This window comes from Haemaphysalis longicornis, unplaced genomic scaffold (genome assembly GCF_048455015.1).
Source record: "Haemaphysalis longicornis isolate Haplotype H1 unplaced genomic scaffold, Haemaphysalis longicornis Haplotype H1 scaffold_31, whole genome shotgun sequence".
Classification (NCBI taxonomy): Eukaryota; Metazoa; Arthropoda; class Arachnida; order Ixodida; family Ixodidae; genus Haemaphysalis; species Haemaphysalis longicornis.
The window spans coordinates 878,394-898,241 of NW_027526340.1; the positions used below are offsets into that span (position 1 = coordinate 878,394).

Consider the following 19,848-nt stretch of genomic DNA (forward strand, 5'->3'; position numbering starts at 1 on the left):
ACGGCAGTTTCGAACCAATGTTTCTCCTGAGAAAAACAGCGCAAAACACCGGTAGAACTACGAGTATAACCTGCACATTTTGAGCTTTACCCTGATTATGTAAAACGAATAGGTATATAACTGCCTTTCCTTCATTTCAAAAATGAATGCTAGGCTGCAGCAGCTTTATTTGTAAGAGTAAGCTCCGTGTTTCAGAAGCAAGCGCCCGATCCTGCAATGGTTACAGCAAAATCGTGCATATTGCTCCGTTGTCGCCGTAGTCGCTCATCAATGTTTTATTATTGCATGCGTGCAAGGCGCTGACTTACCACGCTCTTTCGTCGTCACTGTCGCTTCTCGGCGCCGCTAATCAATAGCACGTGACAACATTGTTGTGAAGCAACGGGAGGAAGGGTAGGGATGAACTGAAGGCACCGATAAGGACCAGTGACACGATAAGCTTTATGTACATGTTTAATAAGAAACACTCGTATACCTAGTATACAACCTTCAGTGCAATGTTTCAGTTTTCGAGCAACAACACAGATGAGAAGACAGAACTCCGCTTGTTTCGGCTAAATATGCTCGCGAAAAAAATCACTGACGGAGCGCGAACGAGCATAGATTACAGCTGCGGTTGGCGGACTACATCTACACTTCTTTAAGGCTTCCTAAAGAAACAAAGGAGATTAAATCCTGAAGAAAAGACACCCTAGACAAGCGGTCTTCCGCACACAAGGAGCGACACACTGCTCCACACCATCACTGTGTTTCTAGTCCATCACTGTTGGGCTTGTGTGTGCACCTAGGCCAAAGGCAAAGAAGCACGAAAAATGCAGCATTTCGTGTTCCCAAACAAGCCAACAAAGTTATAATGAAGCTTGGTCTTGTAACTGACGACACACATGATGTCGAGGATTTTGGACTGCAAATAAATACAAAATAAGAAATATACGAAGCTGTCAGACACAACGCCCACACACGCACAATTCGAGCCGTCATTCTCGGCTAATGAGCTAGCCGCTGAATTACATTGTTATTGGCTGCGCGGTTGAAAACAAGCTTTTTTTTTTTGCAATCGGCAACCTAAAAAGAAGCTTCACCTGACTTGATCGTCTGCTTTGTACCAGGCAATTTTAGTATCAGTGAAATCATGATTACGAAGAGATTTTTCTGCACATATTATTAAAAATCGAGATTCCATTACAAGTTGTAGGAAGTAGGATGGCAGCAGGTAATAGCGAAATATTAGAAAAGAGAATTCGATTTAATAAGGACGTCGACAATGCCCTGATATTTCGGATTTGCCGCCAGAATACCTGTCACTAAATCATCCATAACATGTACAGAACAAACAAGCTGCTTAAAGGGAGGATGAAAACAACGCACATACTTATTTATTTGAAAGAACTATCATTTTGTCACTCGCCCAACACCATTGAGGCCGCAAACAACATTGTCTTCGTCAAAAAAAGAAAAAAGTCAGTCAGAGATATTGGCAATGATGTAAATTTCCCGCAACACCGCGTGAGACCTTACGTCATTGGTGAGGTGCCAAAAGGTAATCAATATGTTAACCCCTGCTAGCATTCGATCGCTGTGATCAAACAAAATAAAAAAAAGGTACTATTACCATCGCACAGTCATGTTTATTGGCGACAGCTCTTATTAGCGACCAAACTGTCGCTGTGATGTCGCAGGGGCATTGCGAGAAAGGGGTTAGTGAGTGACCGCTCTTTCATCTCTTCTCCCAATTATCTAAATACATTGATTAAAATTTGTGTTGAAACTCACATGACTGCCATTCAGGCGTGACTATCTCTTAGATGAATCGTATTCTAATTTCATCTTATCTTTAAGAAGCATGTATGTCTCAAGGCCCCTAATGTCACCTTTTCTTATGGTAGGGGAGAAAGATGTCAGAATAACAGAAAAGTTGCAGTTCGAAAGCTAGTGATCTTAGGTTCAGCCGTCGTATGCGCAACAAAAAGATGTGCCTTATTATGCATGATTGAAGCAGCTTTGAAGTATGTGTTCTCGCCCTTTGTAATCCCACGTTTACAGGTTTACTGTTAGGACAATTTCGGCTGCCAAAAAAGTGCTGGTGTTACTAAATTGGCAGGGTCATAAGCTGCACTTTTGCATTCAAACGCCGAAACCGCCGCACTGTGCTGCAAGAGAACGGCGGCATCATGAAGCAGGGTTCGGAGTTTTGCTCACACATTTTCTTAACACGTACATGTAACTCGCACACGAGGAGGTTGGAAACATATTGCACAGACCAAATGTCACTGTCGCCTGCAAAGCCCAAACATAACACTTTTCACCAAACGTTGTTCTCCGCAAAGTCACAAAACGTGCTTGGAAAAACGAACTGCCGTGCATTAAGGACCTTTTTTTTATCTCGGACTATGCACGAACGAAACAACAGCAACAAATGCAAAACTTCACTGCCTTTTGTGAAAAGGCCCCTTCGCATCACAATAATCAAACTCATTTCGCTGTTCGCTAAGCTTTGTACACAAATATATACACAGGCGTTATATACAAAAACAATTCAATTTACTGTTTCCTTCGGTTTAGGTTAGTTGTTGAAGATACATGCCCTTTATACGGTCACAGGATCGTGTTCTTCGGCTGCACATGAACAGTACGGGCAGTTCCATTCCGCAATGCCTGTCGCAATCTGTCGGTGTGCTTTCACTTTGTTTAGCCACAACATTCCGCAGAACGGGAACAGAACGCGCTACAAAGTGTTAATCCAAGAACGACCACGGATCGCTTGCGACACTACATTTACATCCAACTCAATAACCTCACATTTGCACGCACTACAAAATACCACCAAGGCTTAGAGGCAAATCTAAAAATCAACTTTCAAAAGTGTTGCGATTCTAGATTCTAGCGACGCGAATGTACAGCGCCTGTAACTTTTTCGTGTCACAAATTCTGGATAGAAATGAACACGTGCAATGTTTTAAACAGCCATGTGCTGATAATTATGCTCGACTGGTTCGCGAAGATATGTTTGGATACGAATTTCGTTCAACTGGTTGTTATCTCCCACCATAAGGGTAGATGTTATGCTTCCATGAAGGGGTACGTAAGAAGTTTTGATGTTCGTCAGGCGCCTCTGACTCGTCGCTGAGGAAGAAGGACAGAAGTAGTCGAAACGAGTGTGCGCGCACAGCAATTAAGTAAATTTCAACGCTATGCTTAACATCTTCATTTTTTTATGTGTCTAAATGCTGCTCACACAGACACGTTTGCGTTGAGCGTATTACAACGTACTCTCAGAAATAGCACTGGTGAAGGTAAACATGCAGTAAAACTCCTAGGGCCGCTACCGCCCCCAGCTGAAGACTGCGATATTTGTTTTACCGAGAGAAAGCTAAACAAAAACCTACGCAAGTTACCTACGCGTGGATAACCTGAAGCTGGCCATATTAAAGATGTCTAATTCTTAGATCCCTGGATATAACGAGCGATCACCACATCTATGGGCGTCGGCAGGATTTTGTCTTGACGGGGGAAAAGCCATTGCATCGCGGGAGGAGAGGGAGGGTGCGAAAGGACAGTGTTCAGTGCCCCTTTTGCACCCCCTGCCGACGCCTGTGACCAAATCTACCCGCTGCGACCGTGTAGCCGAGTCTTTTGAGAGCATATTTTATTTTAGAAATAACTGGTTTTCATTTGACGCAATGATGTTTTAAATGTAATATATACTTTACAGACGTTTCTTTGAAGGCTGCCCAGAGCTTGGAATTATTGTGTGCCGCACACTTCAGCTAAATAAACTCATCAAGTGCGCGCTTGTTATGTTTGGACGATTTCTACCAGACTTGTCGCTTTTGTTCTTATCGTGGCGTCAAACTCTTAAGTACAACGGCAATGCGCCATGAACCATGAAGAATATTCCAGCAACAATGATGATTATTATGCTACATAGATCGGCGATGCGGATAGCAAGCTTTGAACTCTCACTTTCATGAGACCGAACGCTGAACGATTTCAAGATGTTCACGACATCAAAGTGGGGGGAGTGTTACTTGTTTCCATGAAGAGGTATTGACCGTACGTTCACAACATAGCACTGCTTCGCTTGCGGTCTGTTTTTGGAGATATCGTGAGCGAACATTCGTTTAGTAGTTCGACAATTTTATGCAAGTGTATTACAGTGTACTAGCCGTCGCATTACATTATTTATAAGCTCTTAACAAGTAAGTACTTTCTTGCACATGCCCGGCGAGACATAACGTTTCCGTTTAGCGAAACCAAGAAAATGACGTGGTCTTAAAGGAACAGGTAAAAATAATTCACCATGATATCTGAGCCACGGTGAAGATGTCTCCATGCAATCAGCCCGCTTGCCAACGCTCTTCAGCGTTGAGGCGATCATGCATAGTTAGAGAGTAGAATTGAATTATCGTAATATCTCATTCATAGGTAGATTCGGAACCTGGTGAATGAGAACACTCATAACTGCACACCTTCCAGTCCTTCTAAATTTTTCGGGAGCTTATTTAATAAACGGGAGAGTATCATGTTCTTTTTTTCATTTGGAAGAAATATCTAGCAAAAGTGACGCGACCATGGACACATCAACTATTTATCCTCGCACCCAGGTGCCATTCACGCTGCTACGACACGTTTCATTCAATCGTTACAAAAAACTTTAGACACTCCTTCGGCCCATTATCTTCGATGACCTCGTCAGGTTCAGCGGAAGCCTTATTTAGAACGCCATCGACATGGCAAGCTGCTGCAGAATGAAGGCCACCAGCGAATCTGATCCGGTCACCAAAGATGTCTAGCCCAAAATATATATATTCTTGTTATGTGAATGTACTAAGTAGGAGATCTAGTTCGCCCGAAGACCAGTGTCAGTTTTTCGTTGAAGCCAACCCACTGAAGAACGGTTACACATTGCTGCTCCCACTGCGCCTTCCCTCTTTCCACGAAAAAGAAGACAAACGAAATAAATGGGCTACTACAACCGTCAGTTCACAAAGAAAAGCGTATGAGAAGAACTGTCGCATGTGGCATGGTACCGAACAGAAGCCAGAGGAAAAGGTAACATGTCACTAGTCACTGCATAAAAAAACTCGGATGTCTTTGTTTCTCTTGAAATGACAGCTAACAGTGTGCTATGCGATTGGAAATAAACGGCACAGCATTACGAATAGCGAGTTTCATGGCAGAATAAAAAGCATCCAGTGGAACGGAACAGCAAAGAAAGCCCTGTTTTGCTGTTTTGACGTATGGTATGTACTGGTATCTAATGAGCCGAAAACACTGCGAGCAGCATTGTACCGTTATATCGACGACCACAGGTGGCGAAAGCTCGCGCAAGTTTGCCTTTCACGGCAAGCGTGCGCCGTCGAGAAAGCCAGAGTTCATCAGTCATTCAGGCAACGACTTTGTTTCTGCGGACATGGATGCAGCGTCGGGCCTACCAGCGAGCGACGGGCCAAGGTGCTCTCGGAAGGTCAGACTTTGTCCCTGGAACCCTTCAGGTCGTAGCTCAGCCGCCGTCCATTGGCGATGGACGTGCCGTCCATGACAGCACGACGGTGGCAGGCAGCGGCGGCGGCGGCAACGGCGGCCGCCGCCTTGGCTTCACGCTCGAAGATGTCGCACGCTGCGTCCTGGTCAGACTTGCAGCGTGCCATGGGCTGTGCGCTGGCGGTGAGCACGTGCGCGAGGTCGTCGGCCACCTGAGTAGGCGATAGCGACTCAGAGCCGCACGAGGAGCTGTCGCTCAGCTCCGAGGTGGGAGGCCGGCGGCTGAAGCGCGGGGAGTGGCTGCCCGGCCGCCGGCCCAGGATCTGCGCTTGTATGTGCTCGCAGATGCGCTTGAACCTCCGTATTGGACCTGCAACGGGAGCCGGACGCCGTGAGTACGACATACGAATTCTCACTTGCTGGTGTCAAATTAAGTGCTCTGCAGAGTATGACAGGCAAGCGGGTATGTACAGATCTAAGCATGTTTGCACATCCAAGGTCTCAGAACCAGCACGTTTGCTCGGTGCATCTACACTGCTCCATTGTATATCTACATAAGGCACCATGGGAGTAGCCGGGGGGGGGGGGGGTTCAGTGTGAGAACACCCCCCGAAATTTATGCATGCAGGAAAACATATATTGTTTGGTCATCCGGTGCAGTCTTACTTTCTCTTAATTTGTTTTATTTTCCAGGTGGCGTATCACACCCTCCGACACATATTTCTGGCTACGCCACTGTACGGCATTGTTCGATTATCAGAAAGTAGGCGCATGAAACTCATGGTATCGGTAGCTGAAATGCCTGTGCAATAGGTAGTTCGAAACATGAAACTGCCAAGGAAGCCAAATTGAATTTCGCGAATTATCCAGTTGTTACCAAACTCGATTTCTAAGCAGAAAAAGTATACTAGTGATCTAAAAAACGAAGTTTCATCATAGAAAGCTCCCCATTTCTTATCTACGCCCCTTTTTTTAGTGTGAGCCCCATAATTGTCCAGTTGCAACTAAATACGTTCCCTATACACTGTTGTGTCATGTACGTCTCAAAAACATTGATGACATAGCGAGAAAGCGGCACCTTGTTTTGTGGCGCCTCAACTCCCTCGTCCCCAGACTCTTCCGCGCTTTCTACACCTGTGCGTGCTCATCATTGTGGTATACCTTGAAGAGTTCTTCCAGTTTGTGTTTACTAAGCAGCAGAGCCTTGGTTCATGTGTGTGGTTGTGGTAGGAGGCGAAATAAACGGTTCTCCAGTCTTCGCCCTACAAGGCGTATAGTCACCAGGCTCATCACCCTCATCAGTCGATTTGGGCTAACTGCACGACAACTGCCTCTGTGGTTGACTGGGAAGGTTCGGCTCGCCAGATCCTGGGTCGCCAGATCCTGGACTGGTGACTGGTATACCACAATGATAATCACGTACAGGTGTAGAAAGCGCGGCAATGTCTGGGCACCAGGGAGTCGAGGAGTTGTAAAACAAGGTCCCGCTTTCTCGCTATGTTCTCAATGTTTTCGAGGCGTACATGACAAGACAGTGTATAGAAAACGCATTTAGTTGGAACTGGACAATTATGGGGCTCACACTAAAAAAAGGGGCGTAGATAAGAAATGGGGAGCTTTCTATGATGAAACTTCGTTTTTTGTTGTGTTAAGTTCTTCGTTCTTCGTTCTGTTGTCTCAGACCCAGAGAGCCTTCCAAATATTGTTGCACCTGTCTCGTTTAGCCTCACAGGTATCCGATGAAGTTATTGCTATTTAACCAGGCAGCATAGCGACATGGGTTATAATGGGCGTTACGTGTGCATAACCTTGCATATATGAGCCACAACACATGGGACTGACGCTCACGCCCGCGAACGACACCTTTCTGTGAAACGCGTTGCAGAAGAACGGTGCGAGAGACATGAAGGTGATATCAGGAGCTGGGACACATGCAAGCAGAACCTTATAGGTAAGTACAGGCAGACTGATCGCTAGCAGGCAGCCAAGAAAGGGCTTCCGATCTTCGCGCGTCCGCAGAGCCACTGAGTCAGGTTTCGTATATTTAGGTCGTTCTGGCGCTGTGCCTCAGAACTGACAGCCGGGGGTCCGACCCCGATAATGTAGGAAACGGGCTGGGAAGCTCCGAAGGCGACGCCTTTTATCTCTACATAGAAGCTGCGTTGCCATCGGGTGGCCACTGCCGAATGTTGCCACTTCGAGCAAGTCACGGAAGCCGTCCGGGTGACCAATATTTCGCAAGACTACCAAATAATGCTCCGACCTCGTCGTGTGACGATATTACTGAACCAGTCTTATCCAAGCGGTCACATTGCAGGGTCGGAACACCTGCGAAGATCATGCGACCTGAGCTTGAGACTGTAAGCCCGTGGCGTAATACAAGCGTTCCTTTTGTCTCTGTCGTTCAAGCCATCGTGAAACATAAACTTTCCACGATGGGTCTGCCGCCTGTTATTGTCATCAACCGCCGAAATTTAATCGTCTGATTAGTTTTTTGGGGCACTGGCCGGCACATGCATCCCGCACGCCGTTAGAGTGTGCGGTCACAGTGTCGCATAGGCACATTGGATGGCCAGTGTGTTTCAACTAGTCTGGCGCTGGCCACGTGCCACCTACGGTGTGAACTGCTGCTTCACCTCCTGCCGCACCAGTATATATATCTGCTTACAGCTACTCCGAGTATAAGCCTCGGCAGTTCTCTCCCAATCATGAGCGGCCGCACCATCTCGCCGAAGACCCACGCACTCGATTCAGTCGCTCGCCGTCACTTCGCCGCCTACGGTCGTACTCTCCCCTAATTCGCGGCCAATCGCCTCAGTTATGCCCGTTCGCCTTCCGAAACTCTACATACAAGGCGTACGGAACTGACGACATGACGTTGTCTAGAGAACATCTATGTTGATGGTACAACAGATATGGCAATAATTGCTAGCGTCAGTACATTAGCTTTCGGTTCCGGAGTTCGCCGTCGTCTACAAAAGGTCCTCGCACCAATGACATCGCGTAGTGTTCTACTTGCTGATGGAGGAACGACCAGTGTTAGCGGGTGGGGACAGTTCTCGCGACAGTTGCTGGTTTCTCAGTTCCTGTTTGGTTTGCCGTGCTGCACACATGTCTCCGTGGCTATACCATCGACCTCAACTTTTCACTGCCCCAGGTATTCCTCGCCTCGAGTTTCTTTTCGATTCCTGAGTCGCCTTGCATGTTAGATTAGTCCCGCACATATTATTAATAAAACCAGCATGCGTATATGTACTTTGAATTTTAGTTTTGCGCGCGCTTCAACAAAACTTGTTGACCACGGCTGCCAGTCCTTGCTTATGCTGAACTGTACTCTGAACACGTATAATTTCTGCCGAAATACCAGACGAACATAATCTTGACATCTGTGGAAAGAACTCAGATCTTTTGAAGTCTTTTTCGCTCCAAGAGTTTAGTTTCCAAGGCATTCCTTATATTTCCTCTGACTTACACGCTAACACCAAGTTACTGCAGCAGCAGAAAGATTAGCTACCGCTAGCCATGTTGTAGAAAATATTTGCGCCTGCATCATGTAGTTCACTTATAAAATTATTCATTTCCCTATTTTATGAGAGTATAGACCCAAGATTTGTGAATTTGTGTAAGCTTGGAGTAAGAGAAACCACCAGGTGCGTTCACGGCTTCCCCGCAAGTTCCCTCAATGTTGTTACACTGGGTAGTACTGTGGTTTGGCTGCATTTAAGACATAAAGAACTGAAATATTATCTATGACATGATTGCTGTAGACGTTGTCTTTGTCAACGCACAGTTTATCTACCTAAAATGTGATCGCCATACAATAAACTCCGCCATTGGGCTCAAGCCCAAGTCGGTGCGAGAAAAAACTCATTTAAACGTACTTATAGCATAAAAATGAGCGCAAGTAAGAATAAAAAGCTTAAGAGACCAGGCACAAGCCTCCCAGACTTTAACCTGATGAAGTAGCTATGAGTTGGTTATTACTATATTCCCTGTTTCCTTTACGGGCAGGCTTTGCACTATATGGGACACGTACCCGCTATTAGAGTGAAGCTGATGCAGTAGACCGAAGGCTTGCTGTCGTGCGAGGCACCTCCGTTGGGGCTTCCGTCTCCCACGATGCTGATGTCTACGTGGAAGCGGACATTTCTCTGGAACATGGTGGTGCTTCCTGGCCGCTTGTACTCCACGCGGAAGGACATTGGCGACACTACGCTGTGGCTCAGGTCGGCAATCTGAAATCGAGGAGAGGGCAGATGGACGCATCGTGTAAGAAACAGCTTGGCTTCGCAGCGGCTGGTTGCAGCATCTCTTCGAAATCAGCTGGCTAGCGACTCGCCACCAGTAGAGCTACCAAACTACAGTGACCCCAACATGGAGGGACCAATTGATATTATAACGACACCTGCAGTTCTTTCCATAATCTTTAATTAGTATCTGGAAAGCACTGCAGCCCGATGGAAATAGATGAAGTTGAGGCAATAGACGCACGAAGGCACCAAGTCATGAGGGAAACAAGACATGCCCCATAGCCAGAGATAAAACGTAACTAAAACCATTTCTAAAAGCGTGCCTAAGCATATGGCCACTATTCCAGGAAGATGGGGACTTACTACTCCGTACAAGTGCAACGCCCAGAATGGTGAACAGCATACGATCGTGGTGGCAGAGCTCGATGGTAGCATTCTTGTTTGCATGCAGTTCTGAGCAAGAACCCGCAGCGTAGTATCCGTGTATAAGCTAACTGATTGCCGCCAAAACTTTGTGATGCTAGGGTGAGGTGCGACTTGCGCTGCCGATACTCGAAGTTGCCCGGCATGACTCTGGTTTCTATTTTGTGTACAGGGTAACGTTTTCCGGCATGTCTCTAGTAATCGCCGGCTACGCTTATTACTTTCGCATTACCGTTTTTAGGCACCCGAACAGCTTGAAGCCCTGAAGGAAATAAATCCGTGTTTAAATGCGCCGAAGCTACATAGTAGAGCCATTTGAGCTTAAAGGGACCGTGCAACACTTTTGATAAACGCTTTCACTCTTTCCTTCCCGTCTCAAAGCAGTGCAAAGCTACAGTTATCCCCAGCACGGAGCGGCACTCCGTGATGTGCTCGTCACCTCAGGTACGTCTTCCGTTTCTGCTTTGTTTTTGTAGCTTTATTTTTAAAGTTGCTATCGAAAAGCGTTCATTGCTGCAACTGCAGGAAAACTGCCAACAGCCGCTACATGGCCTCAGTGACATAATTCGGGCCGTCGAAGAACGTCAACACCAGGAAAGAGAGAAAAATCTTTTGAGCTACTATATCTGATGGGCATGGAGCAGTAATTTTTGGCTGACGTATACTTTGCGACCCCCTAATCTAAGTACTGGGTGTGTTGGGTGACTACGTTCTGAAAGCATGATAAGATTTAAAAAACGTTAGAAAAGAGTAGCAGGGTTCCTTTAAAACGTGCAGCATTACCACGATTAGGCTGAGTGATAAAAATGGCTGTTAAATTCCAAAGGTAAATTCCGGTTAAGGACTACCGTTATGATTCATGAAGTCCTTCACATCTCAGTGCAACGTCTGAAGAGTTCCCACAACGTAACGCTCTAGAGAAATGCGACGGCTGGCATAAAAATTCCAAGCTGCCAAACTCAGTGAACACAATGATAGCGAAATGCAAAGGAAACGCTAACATATGACACAATGGGAGATGTTTTCACAGTTTTTTGACGCTGCAGTGGAGCTCTTGCTCTGTCAAGGTGCATTCGTTTTGTCACAATGAATATCTTGTCGTCGATTGTACCCGATTACGTGAACACGAAAAAAATCAGTCTCCTTAAAGTTTCTTGCTCTCTGTGGCATCGTTGTTCGGCAGCTTCAACGCGGTTACTTCGTTCGTTTACAGCCGCATTAGGTTGAATAGGGAAGTGCTAACACAGTGCAAAACTAGCTCATGAAATCGAAGCAAAGTACACTCGGCTCAGGCCTGCATGTTCCACTGCGGCCTAGAATAGAAGCCATGAAATGCCCCTGAATATAGTCATCCAGTTTAATTAAATAGGGCTGGTAACCTGTAAATCATATTTACCGATGTGGAGTCAGTCAATGCGAGAGGCGACATTTTTAATATACGTAAGTCGTTTAAAAGAGATGTAAGACTTGCGATAGCTCGCAACAACTCTTGGCTTCAGGAAATCAGCAAGTTCAACTTGACTTTTAACTTCTTGCTCCTAATGCGGACGTACTCGTCTTTCCGCGTGGCCACACCTACAATTCGTGCAGAGATTTATACGCTCCGGACAGCAATCATACCTACAGTTTATTTTCAAAATAGGAAATTTTCTAGGTTATAGAAATGCTTCAACAGTATTGTTGTGGTTCGTCAGCAGGAGAGCAGGAAATAAGGACAGATTCAACATTTTTGAAGCTGTATGCTCATATTAGGCGTGACTGCTTCCGAAAGAGAAGCAATAGACTATCGACTGTTACGAGGTTTTTCTCGGTTGCTGGAACTGATGCGAAATTGTAGAGAAATATTCATTTACAAAAAAAAAGACATTGACATCTCATACGTTTGTGATTGTCTCTGCTCCATCGACTCACCGTATCCAACAGTCCGCCTCGGCTCAGCTCGTACATTTCCCGCTACAGCGACCAGAAGTAGAACCGGTTTCTCTTTAGTCTTGTGGTTTTTATGTAAATAATATTTCCTTCTTCCAGTTCCTGATCGTTTGTATCCTCTTTTGAATATAATTCGTCTGTTCGTTAAGAGTTAAGCAGTAGGGCGGCTCATGACTCTCTGCGCGATCTGGCCCAACATTCTGTTCATTACAGTAAAATAAACTAACGAAAGAAAACATTGTTTTATAATAGGTGTCTGTTGTTGTAGGGCGGTCTCTCATTGTATGTTCCACTTGTGTGAGTTGAGAGTCTATTTTTACCTCCAGTAAGTATCGAAACTGCAAGCAAATTCTGCGTGCAAGCCTACCGACAAGAAGGCGTGGATGAGGTCAGCCTTGACAGAACTCAAAGGACGGTCCTTGACGAGTATCACGTGGCTCTCTTCTCTCTCGTTGGCCATAAGTCCTCCGAACCAGGATCGTTTTGACAGTCTGGAAAGGAAAGAACATTCGGAGTCCTCTGTTAGAGCGTGAAATCGTGCAGAAATGGCCCAATGTGAGTGAGTGCAATTAGGGACGCCGCGACATGAAGTTACTCAAATAGTAGCGAAGTGTAATGCGATGCAGAGCATGGCTTATCGCTTACCACGCGCCTTGATTCATCATTTAACTCAGGCGTGCCTATAGTGTCCAAGTGTGTCTTACGACTGAATTTTTTTAAGACGTCATCCGAGATGTGATGTGTCATCCTATGCAGGTAACTGCACGTTTGACGATAACTTTACTACATGGACGTTGCATGTGGTGTGAGTAAACAGGCATCGAACTAATTGTAGGCGTAGGATTGTCTTGGGGTATTATCTGCGCAGCATTTGTTACATGTGCGGCAACTGCGACTTTGTCAAAATGCATTGTGGGCAAAACTTACTCTGGAGATGAATCGGGCGTCAGGCTGACTTCATCGGAAGCGGATGGAACTGCAAATAAACGAAGATATGACTTATTCATTTTATAAGCGTAGGCGATACATGAAGTCCACCCAAAAATGCACATAATGCAGAATTCAATTACTAGAAATTACAACTTCGCAGTATTTATGAGATTTGAACCAGTGCGTATTTTCTGCCCCAGTGTTGCGCTTTTAGAACGTGAATATATGAAGCAGGAGCACGGTTTCAGCTTTCTCCAGCTAAAAGTATGCACTAGGTAAATTCTGGGCATTAAAAGTGGACAGAGCCGCAATGAGTGACTTGACTCAAGTAGAGCTTGCGATTTTCGTCTGGAGAACAGGATTTCAAGAACTGTGTAAACATGTTTATTAAAGCAGCACATATAAAATCTTGGTGTCAAAAAGACATTATCCTTAGTTATTATCAACGGTCGGGTTCACGATTTCATCGTAATCAGTCAGCAACATTTGGTGTTCATTATATTGTTTAGCACAGAGCTTGCCATACGAATATGCATACAGTAGTCGTCCCACCACGCGTGAATCCCGATAATAAAGCAAAAATTGTGCGCTTTCAGTGAGAATAAGAGTGCTGTTCCCGAATCTCCCCCTTATCAAAACAGAAAGCTGCCCCTGCCAAAGTTACTAGAATCACGCAGGCGCCGAGCACACACACAAATTCTTAGTTCATTTTGTCATTTTGTAGCACATTTTGTATGCCTTCTATTTCAACGTCTCTTGACGTATTCGGCAGGCTGCTTTTTAGATTTTAGTCTACATGGGAGGTTTCGCGTAATTTTCTCTGTTTCTTTTCGGCATAACTGCGAGCATAAATAGTGACAGTCCTTTACCCGTTTGTTAATCTGGTGTAATGAGGTTGCAAGCGCATACCGTGCCAGCTTAGAGTCCCACAAATATAACGTAATTTTTGTAGGAGGTGTGGTGCTTTTGGGATCCATTAAAAAAAACCGGCTGGTCTTCAAAGGGGCACCATTTTGTACGTGAACATAATATTAAACTTCGGATTCAATCATTGCGAGGGCTTGAGCAAACAACGATATCACCTGGTAATATGCCCCATCCAGTGGTTCATCCACTCTGAACTGTTTACTTGACGTTTCTGCCAATTTGGGGGAGCGCGTTCGCCATTCAACCGGAAAAGAAAATATGAAAATTTGCCTGTCCTATCCTTGGTGACGGATGAGGCAGATCGCAGAGTGTGAATGCCTGCTTTGTGTGAAGAAATTAGGACGCTGTCCGTCGTTCTGTTGGGCTGAGGAGTGTTGCACGGATGGTGTATACTGAGCGGGATGGACTTGTAGCTCCGGAACTTCATGACATCCGTACGTACGCGCGAACCAACAAGCATTCGCTGGAACCACGCTTTCATGACATTTTGTGGTATAAGCCCATGTTCGTACAACCGATTCATAAAGCCGGAGTAACGAGCAGTGTATTGGAATGTTATGATTACGGGTGTCAGCCACCACATTCAGCGAGAGATGTCAGACAGCCAACACACGTCTGGTCTGGTCAAGAATGTGTAGAGGCCCGAAAAGAAAGTGTACGAGGAGGGCTGCGACAAAACTGGCAAAAATTTCGATCAGGATAGTGCGGGAGAAAGTGATAACGACAGACGCTAGGCGACCGACAATAAATTGGTCACCATACTACCCTGCGAAAGTGATGTCCAGCAAAGCTGTTAACCGCTACAAATGGTGATGGAGGAGGGTATGAAATGTTTCTCGTCATCTCCGCGAGCTTTTCGCTTGCTCTCGGCTAGTGTCACTAGAGAAAGGTACAGAGTATCGGCACTCCTATTGTTCCGTGCCGCCGCCATGATCATTGGCCAGTTGGCATTACGTGACATTTCTTTACATAGTACGGTTAATGGGCGCCATCATTTTGTTCTATGCATTTTAGTCAGTCAACTCTGGTAGGCTGAGCTTGTCCTCCCTGCTCTGCTGCTGCACGCGATTGACGTCGTTCCGAATGCAAATAAAAGATAACGCGTGTAACAGCATTTCAGTGGCAGAAGTGAGTCCAAAAATGCGGCAAATGCTTGGTCCTGCCTAGCCTGACTCATGCGCTCGGCGTCTTGGGCAAGAACTGCTTTATTTAGTGACACTAGTCCTGCGTAGCCTTCAACGCAAATAGGCCAACATACTCTTTACCAGGAACACGTTGTGGAGGGGGAGGAGTACTCCTTCTTACAGGCGCCTTATCATCCATAATGCGGTTTAGATGCTTGTTTTGTGGTTTCCTTAAACGAATTCTTAGCTCTATAAGCCTGACGCATGGGCTGGGCGTGTTAGGCCTTGGCGCATTGTCGGTTTTGCCCATGGCGATGAAACCGTCGGGGGTAGAGGTATACATACAGCTTTGCAGTAATAAGTCAGGCAAGTTTTTCTAAAATTTGTTTGGTTCACAACGAGTTTGCTCTGTTCCTGGCTGAATGGTTCATTTGGGTGTACTTGCAAAACTGCCCTCTACTGCTGGTAGGGTCATCAGAGTGCTTGAAATAAAAATGTAGTTTGTTTTGAAGAGGGAGGAGGATGGCGCGACTTCAGGAGTAACAAGCAAACACACGAGAGAGAGAGAGAGAGAGAGAGAGAGAGAGAGAGAGAGAGAGAGAGAGAGAGAGAGAGAGAGAGAGAGAGAGAGAGAGAGAGTACAGCTGAGTTGCTATTTGTATGCTGTGTAGTTCTGTTTTGACTCACTTCATTATTTTCCCGGTTGTTTGTAAGGAGGACTATTCCTCCTCCCTAGACGGCTGTCAGCAGGCCTTGGGCCTTCGCGAAGTTTTCAGCCAACTAGACGGGCCAGAGCTGGACGTCTGTGTCGGAGCTGAAGCTGCCGGATATAGCGCGAGTTAAGTGCAGAAGGGCTTTAGTTAGGAATATGCTCTCATATTCTTCTAAGGCTCCTCCTCTTTGAATGTCAGTATAACACCTTGTGCATGTGCATACAAATTAGTCAGTTATGATGAGGGACAACAAAAGAGGTAACGCTGGGTCTTCGTAATCTATTACCTACCCATACGGAGGAGACGAAGAGTTTTACAATGAGTGTCACGAGAAAATGTGAGGATGACTTGAACGAGAAAGATTTCAGATCAAGGACGTGGCCTCATAGTATGATACGACCCATCTTTGCAGTGTGTTTTTTCTATAGATTTTTTCATGTTCCGGTAAATGCAGTTGCGGTTTTGCGATTCTGCGATGACAAATCTTTCGAGGAGGGTAACAGTGATTGTAAGCTTGATGAGAAACGTTTGTATTTAAGGTTGTATCCTTGTAGTCTGATATGACCGATCTCTCTTCTTCCAGTGCCAATATGACGCCTCGTCCATATAACAGAAGGTAGTTTCCCTTTCAGCGTCTATATAATGACGCGACGCAAGGAGGTAAGGTCGCGACGATGGGTGTGAAAACTGAAGTTACGAGAAAGATTACGACCTGTGGCGATTTTCTTGCAACTTGACATAACTCGTTTTCTTTCAGCGTCTACACAATGCTCGTTTTTATCATTGGCGATTATTAGTTTCGTTGACAATACCTGAAAATGGCTGTGTCCTTATAATTTTCTGTGCTTCAAGTTCTTCCGGCTCTAATACAAATGTCGGAGTTTACAATGCTTTACAATGCCGGTAGCCATCCTTGCTTGATTGGTTAAGGCAGACAGCACTGCCACCACACCTTCAACACACCTTGCGCCCATGGGCGAAAAACATGCTAGTCGTAGTTTTAAGTGTAGTATTAAGTTCTATATTGTATTTCTTAGATCAAGAAGTTTGCGGGGATAAATTGGTCGCGATCAGCACAGGACCCGGATAATGGAGATTAATGCGAGAGGCCTTTGCCCTGCATAGGACGCAGATAGGATGATGATGATGATGATGTATTTCTTAGCCTGCATGTTCTCCCTTGACCACATTGGTGAAGGCACAGTAAGTGCAACATGCCTTGCCTTGCTACCTCTGTGTGTCGCTTAGACCAAACCACGTCATACGCGGTAAACCTAACTATTGGCTATATAGTTGGATGAAAATAAATGCTTCCATGTTGTTGGCTTAACTGACTGCTGCCCTGAACAACCCGCGCATGTTGCGCATGCCTAAGAACAAAGGTTGGACTGCGCTGTATACGGAACTGCATCCGAATGCGTGGCTTTCTGTTGGCTTTCTCTATTATATGAGCTGTAACTGACAAAATGAGGGTGATTTCGATCCCGCTGTTCAGACAGTACTACGGAATCAGGGCCTTGAAGAGCTCGCACTGCACGCGTGGGACGTATTTGTGACCCAGCTAAAAAGTAATGCTCTATGTATGTGCAGGAGCGGTTCTGCTGATGGTTGCGTGTTCAAACGTTCAGAGTGTGGCAGTACCCTGTAGTTTTCTCCTGTGGAATCGGGGGCTGCCGAGGAAGCTGTTCTTGATGGTGTGCAGACGGGATCGCCAGTAGGGCTGTCCGAGGGAGGGCGAGCCGGGCGGCGTGTTGAGCGGACTCTCGTCGGGCGTGGTCGCGCCCCGCGGGGAAGGTCTCGGCGAGTTGAGCGGGGACACCGCCGGACTCGGGATCCCGCTGCTGGGGTGCAAGCAGCCCGACGCGCTGCCCCGCCGCATGCTGCGCAGAAGAGAACAGCCGTCACGCGATTAGGCGACGGCCACGAGAGAGGGAAAGAAATGCTGATTACGGGGAAGCAGCACAACTGACATGGTCGAGCACTGGCACGAACCTGAAAGAGCATGTGGCAGCTCGATTGTTGTCCGTGAATGTTTATCACCTCGTTGTTCTGTTCGATCCCGTGACAGTAACATTATGGTAGGATTTTATGCCATTGAGTCACCGTAAACGTTACTGATACAATTAAGTCAATCAACGGGTATAATGTGGACGCGTTCATTGACTTAGGAGGTATAGTCGCCTTCAAAGTTTAACCTGTGAAGAATACGAAAAACAAACTAGCAAAAACTCAAAAGAGGAGGGCATTTTTTGCTTAATCGTGTTCGTTCTAACAGGCCATAAAGTTGGTTCGTAGCAACGAAACTACTGTTAGGGAAACACATTGAAGAAATAGTGCTCAGCCCAGGTGGCAGCAAAAGGCTGTCATTTCTACTGGCTTCGGCCAGGTCATTTCCACGTCAAGATTCATTTCATTTAACTTGTACAGCTGAGTTGCTATTTATAAGTTGTGTAATTCCGTTTTGACTTCTCAAGCTAAACAGAAGAACCTCGAAGTAATAACCATTGTATGCTATCTGATTTCTGAGGCCTGCAACTTTGCACTGTAAGCAACATTTGGATCACTGACTTCATTTTCATCATCATTATCATGACCGAAGTATGTCCATTATATTCAAAAGCCAAGGTCAACCGCTAACGGCTCAAAGCGTTATTTAGCGTTAACCGCTAAAGCGTCATTTCAGTAACGCTGTTACGGGTAGCGAACGGCTCAAGTCAGCTAACGCTTGGACTGCTCGTGGCGTGATTGGAGCCGCGACTCTGGTGTTTGTAAAATTATTCGCGTTTAAGAGAGATAACACTGCTAAAAAGAGGCTAGCTACAATTTTTGTTTTGTTTATCGGCATATTTAGCATGTAAAGTACTTTTCACAGAACTTAGAAATGCACATCAAGTGTTGCGACTTCGTCGACTTGGTTGCTGGTTTAGCACGAGACATAGTGTTTGCCGGCAAACTATAAAAGTACACAACACATTTTGTGTATGGTGTATGGTCGTGGATTTTGTGCATCCTAGAAAGCAAACTAAATGCAAAAAATCCAATTGATTTGAATCGATAGAAAAATGTGCGCAAGTTGCAAGCACAACGTATTAGTAAACGTAGAAGCCCTCCCGTGGGTCGAGACAACGACAACAACGTGAAGAAGACATTGTGCTACTTTGGAACATCCTTCTTTGCACATTTTTCACTACACAAACTCTAGCGGGAAGTTTGAGGAACATTTTAAAGACTACAAAAAAATCTCCGGCCATGTCCACCTATGTGAAACCTGGAGAGGGGCGAAGCATGCATTGTATAAGCGTATTCTTGGCGCCTTGGCGCTTTTGTCCACGGAGATGAAACCGTTTGGGGGTAGAGATGTACAGCGTTGCTGTAAAAGTATCGCGTCTTTAAGCACGAGGCGTTCCAGCGCGAGGCGTAAACGAGTGCCCTGGTATTTTAGCACGCGTTATGTTCTGGCGCGAGGCGTAAACGAGTGTCCCGGTGTTTAAGTACCGTGACTACATGAGACGACGGTTACGACGACGAGATGAGACACCAACAGCCCGAACCCCTAAAGAATTCAGTGCCATTCGACTCCGGGAAGGTGGATGACACCCCGCGAAGCTGTTGGGGTGTATATTGGTTGACTTCACACTTCCCCTCAAATCGTGCAGTCGGGCCGGCGAAGCGTTCAGCGGGATTGCAAGTAGGCTTCACTTTGAAGCGAACAATGTGGGAAAGCCAGCTTAAAAAGATCAATAAAACGTGCTGTCGGGCTATTTCGTACATGCTGAATGGGGAGGCTTGGCGAAAAAAGCGTTGTTAGTAGCGCCTGTCTCGTCTGCCACCGTCCTCGTCATTTCTGCGCTAAGCCTCCAAATCATTACAAAGACCAAGCCAACACCGACTTTTAAAAGTCAAATTCATTTTAAAACACAAATGTGTTGTTGGGAAGACAATTTTTAAGGAAAACATACGTCATTTATTATCAAAATACGAAGCGCCAGAGGCGAACGCTGGCTGAAGGGAGAGGGTGTGCCGAAGAGAGGAAGGCGCGGCTTTTCTCGTCTTACGAAAGCACGATGC

At 45.9% G+C, this 19,848-nt stretch overlaps 1 protein-coding gene across 2 annotated transcripts in view; it reads right to left on the reverse strand.

Moving 5' to 3' along the window:
* Nucleotides 1-435: 435 nt before the first annotated feature.
* Nucleotides 436-19,848, reverse strand: part of LOC144177799 (serine/threonine-protein kinase BRSK2-like) — a 117,587-nt gene continuing 98,174 nt past the window's right edge. For both annotated transcript variants that reach the window (XM_077705371.1, XM_077705370.1), the window contains exons 14-18: nt 17,422-17,660; nt 13,014-13,062; nt 12,454-12,577; nt 9,521-9,719; nt 436-5,854 (exon numbers count right to left, since the gene is read on the reverse strand). In XM_077705371.1, the coding sequence (XP_077561497.1) occupies nt 5,469-5,854; nt 9,521-9,719; nt 12,454-12,577; nt 13,014-13,062; nt 17,422-17,660 (997 nt within the window). In that variant the 3' untranslated portion in view covers nt 436-5,468. The remainder of the gene's footprint in view (nt 5,855-9,520; nt 9,720-12,453; nt 12,578-13,013; nt 13,063-17,421; nt 17,661-19,848) is intronic.